We start from the raw sequence: 15849 nt of genomic DNA, 5'->3' as shown, positions 1-15849 counted from the left end.
AAGAATTTTTCGCATTTATGTGTTTTTGCCAAAAACAATGTTTTAATCACACATTTAATGATTTGTATAGCCCTATTGCACTGCAAGTGTCATTCCAACCCTGTTATACATATTAAGTATACACTTTGTGTAATTTTGGCGGCTGCATTTTTTCTTCACTTTCCACGGGTACCCGTTTTTACGTGAATTAGAGGCCTATTTATTTTTAATCTTACACTTGTTTGGAAAAAATTAATTATTAAACAGTTATTAATCAAAACGCTATGTGCTTTTGATGTTATATGTGTCTTAATTGTTTTATTTTTGCTTTTTGTAAACACTTTTCAAGTACCCTAATTGGAAATGTGTTACTATATTCGAATGTGCTTTTTGTTTACTTTTTTAACCAAAAATTAGTTTAAACATTTACTTCAAACAATATATTATTTTCAACAACAGTCCGTATCTTTAATTCTCCATATATTGCTGAAGATACTAACTTTATAGCCTAGGGAACTGCGCACATGTTGTTTTTTTTTTGTTAAAATACATTAGTACACATTGACATGTTGTTTAATGAAGGGACGCAACTTCAGCATAATAAATTAACCACTAAGTGAATTGGTTGTTTCCCTTTTTTTAGTAATAAAAAAGATAATGATAACGTTGAATTTACTTCTTTATTTAAGTAAATAGGAAGTATTGAATTCATGCAAAAAATTGAAATTTAGATTTTCACAAATCTCGGTGTATTACACCTCCCTGAGTCTGAAAACATAGTTTTGCAATTTTGACCGGAAGTCTGTGTGTGTGTGTGTGTAGTGTGTGTATGTCGTGTGTGTGTGTGTGTGTGTGTGTCTGTAAGAACAATAACCTGAATACCTTTACAGCTAGGGTAATAAAATTTCATATATAAGTATTATATCAACTGTGTAGTTCTATAGCAACATTTTAGCGATTTCCGTAAACCGGAAGTGGAATGAATATTATGTAGTCGATGCTAATCTTAAAACATGTCTATCTTTAAATTAATCTTTTTCATAGTCGCTATTTGTCTCTGTCATTTAACTAAAACTGAAGGCAAAGTAGAGATTGCTTACATCACAACAATAATTGTTTAACTACTAGAACAAGGCGTTGATTGTAGAAAAGATTTTTTCCTTTTATTACGGCAGTGCTTATCGCTTTTGTTGTAAATTAGTTACACATTCACTGTTACACATCAAATGTTCTTACAGATGTGCCATACATCGTTTTTATTGAATATCTGCTATACATTCGTTTTCTTGTAAATTTGGTAAATTAAATTTAAAATGGTTAATGCAATATGTTGGTAGACCACGCCCATCTCCTCCATCATTCAGACTTTAAGCAGACGATCACAAGCAGCCCCAGTAGAGAAGTGGCAGCAGTGTAGTAGACAGGGGTCGCAGGGTTCCCGGTGACGTCAATCAGGGGTCCCATCAGCGCCGAGCAGAGGATGAACCCACAGGGTGACATGGAGGCGACGACGGCAATCACAACACCAGAGTTCTTGTCTCCGTTCTGGAACATTCGATAGGGAAAAAGCAGGTCAATAAGGTACATTTTACAGGGTAACATAGAGACGTAATAGTATCACAACACCCGAGTTCTTGTCTCCGTTCTGGAACATTCGATAGAAAAAAAGCAGGTCCATAAGATACATTGTAATTATCTATAGGGTAACATAGGGACGTATTGCTATCACAGCACCAGAGTTCTTGTCTCCGTGCTGAGACTTCAGAGAGAATAAAATTAAATTTATATGGTGCGTTTTCTTGCCCAAAATGGAATTAAATAAGCAAAAATGTATATGGTGTAATTTTATCTTACAAACACAACAGAAGTAATAAAAAACAGGGTGTCTTTTATGGTGTTATTTAATCTTACAAAAGCATCTTATTAATCTTTCTTCATTAAAAATACAACTAATATGTAGATACTATTTTAAAAAATACAATATTCTAGGCATTGAGGATTTTAAAAAAAAACATTGTTTATAATCGTTGCTGTTATATATATTTTAAATTTTCGTCCACTCCGATTTTTTAATTGCAATATTGCAAGTGATTTCCTCCAACACAATTAAGTATTTCGTGTCAACATATATGCCGTCGACTCGGATTTCTGTTTTCTTTTATGTTTGGATAATGTTAAGTGATAGTTTCATGCTTTGTGAATTACATTTTATTACAATTTTCCTAATAGAAATCACTGCTATCGACCTACCAGTTTGACAGCGAATTGATTAGCTAAGATATAAGGTACAGTCATCACAGTTGCCCTGAAAAAACCAGTCCATACTGCTGTTATATAGAAGGCCCATAACTCTGCCGTTAGCGCGCACACCAAATTGAGGGAGGCATTACCGATACAAATGATCATCATCTCAATTCTCCATCCTGAGGAAAAAATAATATGGTGGTTATATATGCGACACAACAACGAGTTTTTACATACACTAGAGAGGACATATATGACTGTATTACACAATACTTGAATTTATAAGAGTGGTAGCAAAACGTGTTAAATATATGGGCCAAATAAAGCAAGCATAAATACTATTAATATACAAATATATGGGCCAAATAAAGCAAGCATAAACAATATTAATATAAAAATATATAGGCCAAATAAAGCAATCATAAACAATTTTAATATAAAAATATATGGGCCAAATAAAGCAAGCATAAATACTATTAATATAAAAATATATGGGCCAAATAAAGCAAGCATAAATACTATTAATATAAAAATATATGGGCCAAATAAAGCAAGCATAAACAATATTAATATAAAAATATATGGGCCAAATAAAGCAATCATAAACAATATTAATATAAAAATATATGGGCCAAATAAAGCAAGCATAAATACTATTAATATAAAAATATATGGGCCAAATAAAGCAAGCATAAATACTATTAATATAAAAATATATGGGCCAAACAAAGCAAGCATAAACAATATTAATATAAAAATATATGGGCCAAATAAAGCAATAATAAACAATATTAATATAAAAATGTATGGGCCAAATAAAGCAAGCATAAATACTATTAATATAAAAATATATGGGCCAAATAAAGCAAGCATAAATACTATTAATATAAAAATATATGGGCCAAATAAAGCAAGCATAAATACTATTAATATAAAAATATATGTGCCAAATAAAGCAAGCATAAACAATATTAATATAAAAATATATGGGCCAAATAAAGCAAGCATAAACACTATTAATATTAAAATATATGGGCCAAATAAAGCAAGCATAAACACTATTAATATAAAAATATATGGGCCAAATAAAGCAAGCATAAACATTATTAATATAAAAATATATGGGCCAAATAAAGCAAGCATAAACACTATTAATATAAAAATATATGGGCCAAATAAAGCAAGCATAAACATTATTAATATAAAAATATATGGGCCAAATAAAGCAAGCATAAACACTATTAATATTAAAATATATGGGCCAAATAAAGCAAGCATAAACACTATTAATTTAAAAATATATGGGACAGCGTGGTTGGGGGATTGAAAGGTCAACTGCTAGGCGAATACCTCGTGTTCTATCTAACTCATGTTCATGGAAGTGAAGGCGGCTGAGCATCGCATAGTGATGACCACACTATCCCTTCCAATGCCCATGTCACTAAACATTTCAACACTACGTCAGCTGCTATATGGAACATTAGGTCTAAATGGGAACATTACTTTACAAAATAGACATACAAATCCAATGCTGTGGATCAGTGGCTTAACAAGATAGGGTGTCACCCGGTGCAGCACTAAATGGTGTCACCCCCCAGAGGCGTAGCGACCCTTCCCGGGGACAAACTTTAAAATTTTCGATTTGCACCTCCCCCCTCAAGTTTTCGATTTGCACCCCCCCCCCCCCCTCTCAAACTTTCGATTTGCATCCCCCCCTCAAGTTTTTCTCTATTTATTTTGCTATTTTTTGCCTTGGTGTCACCCCCCTAAATGGTGTCACCCGGTGCGGTCCGCATCCCCCTCCCCCCCCTCGCTACGCCCCTGCTGTGGAGAGTACAATGTTAAATTGTTCTGGAAAACAAAATCTACATTTCTTTTATAACGCGTGCCACAAATAAAAACTATTTAATATATTTTTTTAATTTCTTTTTCCAGAACAATTTTACATAGTACTCCCCAAGTGGACATGTATTAAAACATCTGATCACGTTTAATCGTTTTAGCTGTCAGATTGACAAACCTCATGCTAGCTTTCTTTAATTTAAATCATAAACTATCTCACCAATTTTACGCAGCAGAAACTCTTGGAAAACGTTGAAGACGCTGAAAGAGACGTAATAAATCAAAGTCCCACTGGATCCTATCTCAACCCCCCTCACATAGTTTTTGTACTGCTGGCTGCTTGTGTCAGCCCGGGGGTCGCCTCCAAGTATACCTTCACCTAAAGTAGTCACAAGCATGTTGAATGGTATGTAGACATGCATAAACTCACCTACAAAGTTGACCAAAACTTACCCACAAAGTTGACCACACCTCACCCACAAAGTTGACCAAAAGTCACCCATAAAGTTGACCAAAAACTCACCTACAAAGTTGACCACACCTCACCCACAAAGTTGACCAAAACTCACCTAAAAAGTAGACCACACCTGACCTACAAACTTGACCATATCTAACCTACAACGTTGACCACACCTCACCTACAAAGTTGACCCCACCTCACCCACAAAGTTGACCAAAACTCACCTACAAAGTTGACCACACCTCACTCACACAGTTGACCAAAACTCACCTACAAAGTTGACCACATAGACCGAATTAGAGTACAGCGACCCCCCCAGAAAGAGCATCGATATGTTGATGATGATCTGATGTTTCTGACGCCTGACGAACCCCAACACACCAGACTTAGTAGCCTGCTCTTCTTTATGCACAACTTCAGTTTTTTCTTTACTGAACAAGAGTAAAACCTTTCATAAAATGTTTTGTTTAATTTTTTCCGTGTAATCTGATTAAAACATTATACATAACAGAAAAACAAATAAGAACAAGTAACTAAAGTAAAACACCATTGTTCAGAAACACACCATACATAAAAACGCAAAAATCAATTCTTCTTTTGAATCTTGTATAATAGTTTCACTGATCTGTTACTCTATCTATATATATGTCAATATATTTATCTGTCCGACAAGAATGCCCTAGTGAAAACATAAGGAAAATAAAAATATCACAGGTACAGATAATGGCATCAAATAAAGTGAACAAATATTATTTAATCAATTCAAACGAAACAAGCAGTCACTAAACTCGGCTCTACGATTGTAAACATTTAGCGTGAACCACAGCTCACCAGACTTCCTAGAGAAGAAGATAGGGGACTGCAAGGCGCGCTTACAGCTTGTTTTCTAACGTCTCCAAGAAGAGAATTATATATATAGATAATAATGTATGTAATCATTTTAGTAGGTTTAGATACATTTATTTTTTATTCTTTCCCATTTTGACAAAATGATTATATGAAGCAAGGGGCAAAACCCTCAATTTTATTACCAGAGTCTGTAAAGTTACAATAAAATTGGATAAGAAAGAAATTGAAATTTTTATTTTATAAACAATAATTGTAGAGTTGATTAGAATTGTTACCTGTCATCCGCCCTTCTTAAAAATTGTATTTATGTTTGTACTCTACTTTTACCAAAGAAGCTTTAGCGATATTTAAACTAGAATTTTGAGACGTTTGACTCTTCGCTGTAATTAAACTGCTACGGTACGTGCTGAATGTAAATTAATTACTCTATACTTTATCAAAATAGCAAGGCAAATAATCATAGATAGGAAAATTATGGAAGAACTACTAGACAGACAACTAGATACGTTAATCAGTCATAATGCATCGCAGGACAAAATTGAAAAAGTAGAATCAGAATTAAACAAAATACAAACACATAGACACAAGGGAGCGCTAATAAGTAGTAGAATAGACATGATAGACAACGAAGATCCCTCCCATTACAACACAATTTGGGAAAAAATACACTGCAACAGTAAACAGATATGTAGCATAACAGATGACGACGGGACTATAACAAATGACCTGGAAAGTATAAAACGTCAGTTTACTTTATACTATCAAAACCTCTTCAATAAGGAAGATACAGACTATGAAATACAAGAACATTATCGTAAGTACACAACAAGGCTAGACAACAATGACTGTACCAAAATCAACGCGGCAATTACTAAAGAGGAAATATCCAAGACTATAGACGGACTAAAACTAAATAAAGCTCCAGGACCAGACGGACTAACCAATGATTTTTATAAAACCTTCAAAAATGACTTAATACTCCTTTTACACGCTACATTTCAAGACATACATGAAAGAGAGAATTGTGCTACAAATTCTAACAGGGCATATATAACACTCATTCCCAAAAATGATACGGACAGAACAAAAATTAAAAATTACAGACCTATATCTTTACTTAACAGTGATTGTAAAATATTGGCAAAAACTTTAGTTAAGAAACTCGAACCTTTCATATCTAAATTAATACACCCCGATCAGCAGTATAGCATACCAGGTAGAAACATACACAACCACACGCACTTAATCTGAGACATCATACATTATAGCACGCAGAAAGACACACAACTAGCGATTCTTAGCATCGACCAACAGAAAGCTTTCGACATAGTAGATCATACATGGTTAATGAAAACAATAGATGCTTACAACCTATTTTAAAACATGGATAAAAATAATATATAACAATGCACATAGTCATTTATTAATAAACAACAGTGTTACAAGCGCTTTTCACATACAGAAATCAGTTAGACAAGGTTGTCCTTTATCTCCCCTACTATACATCCTTAGCTTAGAACCCCTACTAGAAAACATTAGACAGGACAACTCGATTAAAGGACTGTACATTCCAAACACGGTAGGCAAGAAAATACTTGCATACGCAGACGACACTACTTTCTTAGTACAAACAGAAAAAGCAATACAGACTGTGATAGAAAAATTCAACAACTTTGGGAAAGGAAGCGGGGGGGGGGGGGAATAAACTCAGAAAAATCATTAGTAATGGGTATAGGTAAATGGAAAGGTAAAGATAACTATTACATAGACATAACAATAACTGACAAACTCAGAATTTATGGAATAACCTATACCAGCGATCCCACAATAAACGACCAAGAAACTTGGACCACACTGAAAAATAAAATAAATAACAATCTGGAAAAATACAAATACTGCAATACAACCATTTTTGCCAGAGCTGCATTAGTAAACAGATATATCATTCCAAAAATAATTTTCGTAGCGACAAACTCTAAAATACCCAACTCATTTATTAAAAAAAAAACAAGCACATTAAAGAGTTCATTTTCAAAAACACGATTAGAAACATTAGCCACAAAACCTTAATACAAAATAAATTAAATGGAGGTATAGGGCTACACGACATTCAAACTAAAATAAACACCTTCCTATTAAAACACCTGGATAGAATAAGGATAGAACCACATTATCATCCATTAGCACAATACTACATTGGGTTGAACATAAAGAGTATTTTAAAATTAAACATCATAACACCACACTATGGGGGAAATGACATAGGCAGCTTTTATAAAGAAACGCTAGCAACATTCCAAGGAAACAAAAGCATTATTGGGGAAGACACACAAAAAATATACGACATCCTAATCAAACAACAAGCGACACCCTTATACACGAGAATTAGTTGGGCCAGGGAACACAATATAATAGACATTAAAGATATATTTAGAAACCTACATAATAAACGCATTACACCAAAAGAAAGGGAAGAAGCATACAGACTGATTTTTAATACAACTCCAGTTTCACGAAATACAAAGTCAAATCAAAATGTTAAAATAACATGTCAAACGTGTAAATAAAATATACAAGAAACTGAGAAACACATTTATTTAGATTGTATATTAGTACAGAAAGCAAAGCAACCACTTGCGAAAATATTAAACACCACCAATCAAACAGCCACAACAAATAAAGCAATCACACTTAATTTAATTAACATGACTAGAAAAGACGAAAACAGACTAGTAGCAACGGCTATTTATAGATCGACTATATGGCAAATTAGGAATAAAGTCAGATATTTTTCCACAAAATACATAGACATCGAGTTAAAAGAAATATTTCAAGCAAAACTAAGACACAGAAACGTATCCAGGTTTTCGTTGTAGGTGGAGCGAAAAGAGCAAAAAAAGGCGCCGAATTTTTAACACGTTCTATATACATGTATTATATATATATATATATATATATATATATATATATATATATATATATATATATATTTAATTACTAGCTGTATGTCATTACTTCGCTATGATATAAAATAAATTGAAAGTAGCACTCTGATCTAATCAAAACAAAATATACACACACTACAACAAAAACAATGAACGTAACATAATCTGTTTTGTAATTCTTGTAAAAATAATTTCTTATATAATAATTCCTGGGAAATAAACCAAGACAAGTGAAATAGGGGAAATAATCACTCTCTTAATATAAATATGTATATATCTATACATTTAATTATAAATGTCAAAACAAATAAATAATTACTTTAGAATATAATGAAATTGTTTAACACTATTCGTTTTTACAAAATGTTTTTGTCTATAATCAGAATTTAATATATCGTTATCATAAATGCTAAAGTATTACAGCATAATGAAAGTTTAAAAAATCAGAGTTGGTATATAACCAAGCTTTTCGATATAATAGAAAAACGTTCGGAATAACAGCCTACATTTAACTAATCATTTGGGCTTTTAGTTTAGATTATATTTTTTTAATTAACTACTGCTTCTTTCTGTTCTTTAAAGATCATTTTTAATATAGTGATAGGTATGGGTTAGATCACTGTATTGATCACACACCTTTTTACTGGTAATTGCAAAAACAATATTCACAGAGTTTTACGTTTAAAAAGCTAATTATCTAGCGGCATGGTACTTTGGTACATCATTACGCGTTTTTCTACATGTACTTAACAGATCAGTTCGGGGTGGGTTGGGGGGGGGGAGGTGGGTTCAATTATCCAACCCAGTGTATACCTAGGTGTGACATTAATGTCGCTCTACACAATTGTGGTGGTGAGGTGTGTGGGAGTGGGGGGAGATAACCAACTCATAGTGAATATAGCGTCAGTTTTTAGATGACTGTTCTAAACATACATAAATATTACACAAACATATATTACACAAATATATATTACAGAAATAGACTTAAATAAGTAGCAGTGGTATTATGACAATATTTATTTTTACAGAGGGGTCCATGGGGGAGTGGGGTTGTAACTGTTTCATATAATTTGTAATCTTAATCACTATCGCCCAAACTGTAAGAATTCTACTACTTCATCGTGATGACGTTGTTGACCTTGTCAAAATTCCCCCACCACTATGCAGTATGCTCATAAGTAAATTTAAATAGAGGTGCCACATCAGTTGTGTTTATTTCTGTATTGTAATTTTTAAAAATTAATCACACGATTCAAACTGTGTATATAAAGTAATTGTGTGTGAAGTTTTATGTATAACATTTTCTAATTCAATTATTCGTAAGCTAATACATTATACAGTTGCCTTAAACTTAACACCCCTCTTGCCAAGTGGTACTACCCGTATAGGTTTTTTAAACATTGCAATGCATCGTAATGGTTATTTTTAGAATGGCAAACTGATGCAGCTGTTAATACGCGTTGAAACGTAGACACTACTAGACTAGTACAATAATGCTTAATTGCTGCATGAAAAGAAATCTTGTGATTTACATAGATGTACCGACCAAAAATATATTTTTTAACAAATATCATTGTTTAAAACTTTGAGTTTAAAAAGTTTTCAAAAAGGCGCCACTTTGCTGAAAATGGCCAGAGGGGGAGCGTACGCTACTGCTAAGACATACACTGGGAACTCTCACTTAACTGAGAAAAAAGAAATATACAGGAAAGAAATAAATAAAGTATTAATTTTATTTTAGACAGTCTCAAGCCAAACATCACTCGATCAGCCCCCAAGTAAATTAACATTAGAACAGTCTTCTGTTTCCCGGGTTTTAAAATGCACAAACTGAATGGTAGAAAGAGATACACACCTCACCCCCCCCCCCCCCACACACACACACACTTCCCCCCCCCACTCAACCGGACTGGCGGATATTTCAAGGAAGCGTGCCCTCATTGCTAAGGGTCAATTTTATGTCATGGAATGTTTTGGAATGATAGATCAGTATGTGTATTACAGAGACACTTCTCCCACGGTCGTTTCTATTTCTGTCCATGGGTGGCTACAATGTGAACTTTTGACTCCGCAGCACACTAAACTAAGCAGTCAAGAGAAACCTAGTCTGCACACCATATTTTAATCTAGTCCTTATGCCATTTTATTTTCTCCCTTTGATTATTATATATGCAATTGATGTTCATTGTTCATGTGTTTGATGCTGTGTAAAATCTATCACATATATTATTACTAGGCATGCTGCCCAGCTTCGCTTAGGCTTTCGAAAACATTGAGAATTTGAATGCTTAATTAATTCGCCCATATAAGGCGCCGGTCAGTCGAGGTCAGTTTTGACCCCCTCATCGTAGACTTTTCGGCCAACCGGCCCCCGTGTTCTGTCGCCCCAAGGCAAGATCCTGCCAAATTTGAAGCGCCTGCGGCGCCGGGAAGTGCCCTATCGGGCACCCGACAACTTAGCTTTATATATTACTAGCCGTCCCGGCCAGGCCCTGCTCTGGCTTCTGTGAAAAACCTTTCTGTTAAAGACCATTACCTGTGTGTTTAGTAATCATCATAAACCCGGCATTGCCCACCCAAACCACAACCAACCAAAACCAAAACAACAAAACGCAAACATAACGCTAACACAATTACAAATACAAACGAAAACAAAAACCTAACAACAAACCCAACCACAACCACAAACACCAATACAAACACAAACACAAAGAAAAAAAAAGCAAACGAAAACAAAAACCTAACAACAAACCCAACCACAACCACAAACACCAATACCAACACAAAAAAAACAACGAAAAAGCAAACGAAAACAAACCAAATCCAAACGCAAAACCAATCAAAAACACAAATACAAACCCAAAGAAAAAAACACAAACAAAAACGAAAAAAGAAAGAAAAAAACCGAACCAAATCAAAACGCAACCACTAACGCAAACCAACCTAAACACAAAGAAAACACTAACGCGAACATAAACGCCTGCGGCGGAATCACCTGTTTTAGCTGAATGAACGACTATAGTACCCCAACTTATTCATAGTCTTTTGCACTCACTTAAACGAACGCGCCTGTTTCAATTTAATGAACAATTATAATACTCCAAGCTTATCCGTAAAATACCTACAACATTTGCACTTGATCAATCCCGGTAATTATGTAATTATTTTTTTTACAAAACACAAAAACAAAGTAATAAAAAGTAAATTATTTTCCACTAATGCAATTGTTTTATAAAGGGAAGTAATTGTGTTTTCCTAATTTATCAAAGGGAAGTAAGTGCTATAGGACTGAATAAAGACATAATTAGAATTTTTGTAAAAGATGATATTTTTTTTAAAACTTGTGTTTAATGAACATGCCGACAATTATTACTATCAGTTTGAAAAATGAAAATTATTTCCCAACACTTTCAATAGTAATTTTTTAACTCATAAATTTAGACAAATGCGCACGGTAATAGTGTTAAACAATTTCATTATATTCTAAAGTAATTATTTATTTGTTTTGACATTTATAATTAAATGTATAGATATATACATATTTATATTAAGAGAGTGATTATTTCCCCTATTTCACTTGTCTTGGTTTATTTCCCAGGAATTATTATATAAGAAATTATTTTTACAAGAATTACAAAACAGATTATGTTACGTTCATTGTTTTTGTTGTAGTGTGTGTATATTTTGTTTTGATTAGATCAGAGTGCTACTTTCAATTTATTTTATATCATAGCGAAGTAATGACATACAGCTAGTAATTATATATATATATATATATATATATATATAGAACGTGTTAAAAATTCGGCGCCCTTTTTTGCTCATCTCGCTCCCCCTACAACGAAAACCTGGATACGTTTCTGTGTCTTAGCAAGGGGGGTCGTTGGAGGAAATTTATTTTCGTAATAGAGCTCATATGAAGAGAATTTCACTCGCGGTCACTTTTTAGCCCTCGTCGAGGGCTTGAGTGAAACCGACAGGTTTGCCCTACGGCAAAGCCATTTACCTATAAGCATGCCAACAATTAGCCAGATGTAAAGAGGGTAAGTGCCCTAAAATCCGTTTTGAAATTACCCTCTGTTTTTCCCATAAAATACAAAGATTATAAAGGGAAATACGACTGGTCAGTTTTGACCCATTTCCCGATCTTTCCCGGACATGGCGAGTTTTTTATGACACCCAAAGGCGTTTTCCTACCACCTCACAAAATTTCAAGAGGGGTCGTCTGAGGAAATTTTTTTTGTAATATAGCCCATACAAGGTGCCGGTCAGTCGAGGTCAGTTTTGACCCCCTCTCCGAAGACTTTTCGACGAACCGTCACCGGCCCTCGTGTTCTATCGCCTCAAGGCACCATCGTGCCAAATTTGACGCGCCTGCGGCACCGGGAAGTGCCCTATAGGGCACTTGACCTTTTTCTTTATATATATATATATATATATATATACGTATATATATATATATATATACGTATATATATATATATATATATATATATATATATATATATATATATATATATATATATATATATATATATATATATATATATATATATATACATATTGGTAGGCTCCAGAAGCATTCTAATTCCATTACTGTTTTAAGCAAACAATGCAATGTGGCTACATGTAGAAGATCCCATTATACTGTCTGAAGCATTGAGTACGAATTTTATTATTCATTTTAATTTAAAAAAATACATTTCACAAAATGCAATCCTTCACCCATAACTGAATGTTGAAAACATACCTCACTATTTCCTCGTAAGGCGAACACCTAGAAGATGAGCAGCAAAATCCAGTGGTCAGCGTGATGGTCAGTCCTGATGCCACTAAAAAAAAACACAAGGTTGAAAGGAAGGCACTCTGGGCGGCGTTGATGTCATGTGACGTTCCAGCGGTCAGTCTTGTGCCAAGACCTATGGACCCCAGTATTGCGATTAGACCTCCACCTGGGAGATATAGAAAACACTTTGGGTAAAACTGTGTTTAGAAACGAGTGGGCGTGTGAAACTAAGGTTTACAGTGGGCGAGTTTTTGTATACTGTACATAGCAGACTAGTAGTTTTTTAATGGGCGTAGGTCTTGTAAACATCAACACTTAAAACCGTGATAGTTCATTGCCGCTAAACACTTTTGAGACGGAGACGGTTTAAGGTCTGGATCTAAACTATCTAAACTCTTAATCCTTTTCATTTTGTAAATGTTGGGTGTATTATGTAATAAAAACGCATGAACCAAAATCGATTTAGATGGTTGTATCTTTTATAAATTAGTAGCCATCACAATCCACCCGGTTGTATTTAGAGCATTCATATATTTTCTCCATACACATGAACAAAACAATTAATCTGGTGTAAACATATCGCAATAGGAATGATCTAGATGTGAGGACGGATATGGTTTGTTGAGGAATAAACGCCGGATATTTAGTAAAATTCGTAATTCTTACCTAATGAAGATACAAAACTGGACTGCACAATAATGCTAGACTGTTCCTCTTTTGGCGTCGATGCCAAGAAAAAAGTCTTCGAAAAACAGCAGCTGGAATCGTACCCGCAGTCTACGAGGCTGTAGCCCACCATGGCGATGATGGCGTAGAAATTAATGTTTTCAATGTCTGGAGATGTGATAGACGGTTCTACTGGAAATCCCTGTGTCGTTGTACTAGGGTTAGTCTCGTTAGCTATTGTGGCATTGTGACCGTCGTCGTACAAAAGTAGCTTGACGGTGTTGGCTGTGAATATTAGCGAGGTGCCGATCATCTGTATAGACGTGGTGAACACCAGAATTTTGGCTTTGGAGGTTTTGGATTTGGCCCACCTGTCCATGACGTAGCCCAGGGTGGGGATAAACAGCAGGCTACAGGAAGCGCCGACGGTGCATGGGATGGACGCATACCGGACCGGAACTCCCAGAGTCTGGACATTGGCTATTACGAGGATGACTTCCAGGGTCACGCAGGCCTCGATGCCAATCATGGCCGCCATGAGTAACCACTTCCGGAGCATTAAACACGCACTCATGGTGAATAACAGGGTAATATAACCCGAGGTATATTTTTTCCTCCTGCTGCAAGTTAAAACTATGATAAAAACTAAACTAATACTCGTTTTCATTTAGCACTAAATTGGTTCATTGTTCGACGAATGAAAACTAGTTAACGAGAAAAAGCAATATAAAATATATGACTTATAAATCCACTTATAGCTCAGCAAGACCTTATATCACTCATGATTCCATTAGTCAGTTTAATTAGACTTTCTCTATACCTCTCAAAGTATTACAATATTACAATGACACGAGCTACGCATTGCCCCATACAAAAAATGATGTTAATTTAGCAATTACTTATCTTTTTGCACACAACGCGTGGGCTATCATTATAATAGTTTCACTATTATGTCACTCTGTAACAATGCTCTAGAGAATACACAAGCAAAATAAAAACTTTCACAGTCAAACGAAAAACGAAACTTTCCACAACCGTGGCGTCACATGGAACCTGAAGGAGTATTCTAAAGCCGGAAAAGTACACACAATAAAAGTAAATTGTATCTAAATTTAAAAAAAAAGCCAATTCTGAACGAAATACCTAATAGAAATGACGTCATCGATACCTGATAATACACTAACATTACCGCCTAATTTGTTTTTTATTTTTCTAAGGTTAAAAATGGTCTGCATGTAGAGTTTCTTTCAGGAATTTTTTTTACCAAAGTCAACCCCATCCAACAAATTTCAACCCGCCCCCCCCCCCCCCCCAAAAAATGTATTGCAACTTGAAATTTTCATGTGGGACGGATTAATATTTCCGGGAGACGGATGCGGACACTTGTAAATATATATTTTCTATATGAATTGTATTTCGTTCGTGGGGACAGCTTACGTTCATATGGTGGGCACACCCCCCCCCCTCCCGAACCTAGCGAAGCCTATGTGTAAGTAACATATGATGTCGTCAGCTTGTTGAAAAAACGTTTACATTCTGCCTAGTGGTCGTGGACTTTTTCACACTACGTGCTCGCTATTTAAATACGTTTAGGTCATCACTTAGGTGCAGGCAAAAAATATGAAGCTGACGTTGATGTTAATAGTATAAAACTTACCTGTTTCAATCGATTTTCTTTTACAGTGAGAGCAACCACACAGATAATCGAACGCGCTAATCGATCTATCAACCCACACCACTAACTAATATAGGCTAAGTTGGTACTAAGACTCCCCCTAGAATAAACCCAAACTAGTTTTAATGTCACCTACTATTTCAATAACCGCATGTGTTATAAAATCAAACGAAAACCACGTAAAATGTAATCATTCTATTTCCTCGGGTATACATTTCGGAATGCCGAATTATAAGAGGTTATTAATCCACCACATAAGCCTAATGAATAACCAGGTAAAAATAAACAAGACGAAAACTGGCGACCTTAACCGGAACATTTACTCCATTAATTCTAGATATATACTACAAGTACACATATTGACGCAGTAGCTTGTTAGAATATAATCATGTTCTCACTTAAC

At 34.7% G+C, this 15849-nt stretch overlaps 1 protein-coding gene across 1 annotated transcript; it reads right to left on the bottom strand.

Moving 5' to 3' along the window:
* Positions 1-1335: 1335 nt before the first annotated feature.
* On the bottom strand, positions 1336-14309 carry LOC131937997 (solute carrier family 45 member 3-like). Its single transcript, XM_059295795.1, has 6 exons — positions 13772-14309; positions 13070-13271; positions 4796-4956; positions 4286-4444; positions 2230-2402; positions 1336-1524 (listed from the first exon to the last, which is right to left on the bottom strand). Exons 1-6 carry the CDS (start codon positions 14307-14309, stop codon positions 1336-1338), a joined length of 1422 nt encoding a protein of 473 aa, XP_059151778.1.
* Positions 14310-15849: the final 1540 nt, after the last annotated feature.

This window comes from Physella acuta, unplaced genomic scaffold, assembly GCF_028476545.2.
Source record: "Physella acuta isolate Inbredline_101_S28 unplaced genomic scaffold, ASM2847654v3 ptg000227l, whole genome shotgun sequence".
Taxonomy (NCBI): Eukaryota; Metazoa; Mollusca; class Gastropoda; family Physidae; genus Physella; species Physella acuta.
The sequence above is the reverse complement of the archived record's forward strand: the minus strand, read 5'-3'. Positions and strand labels throughout refer to the sequence as shown.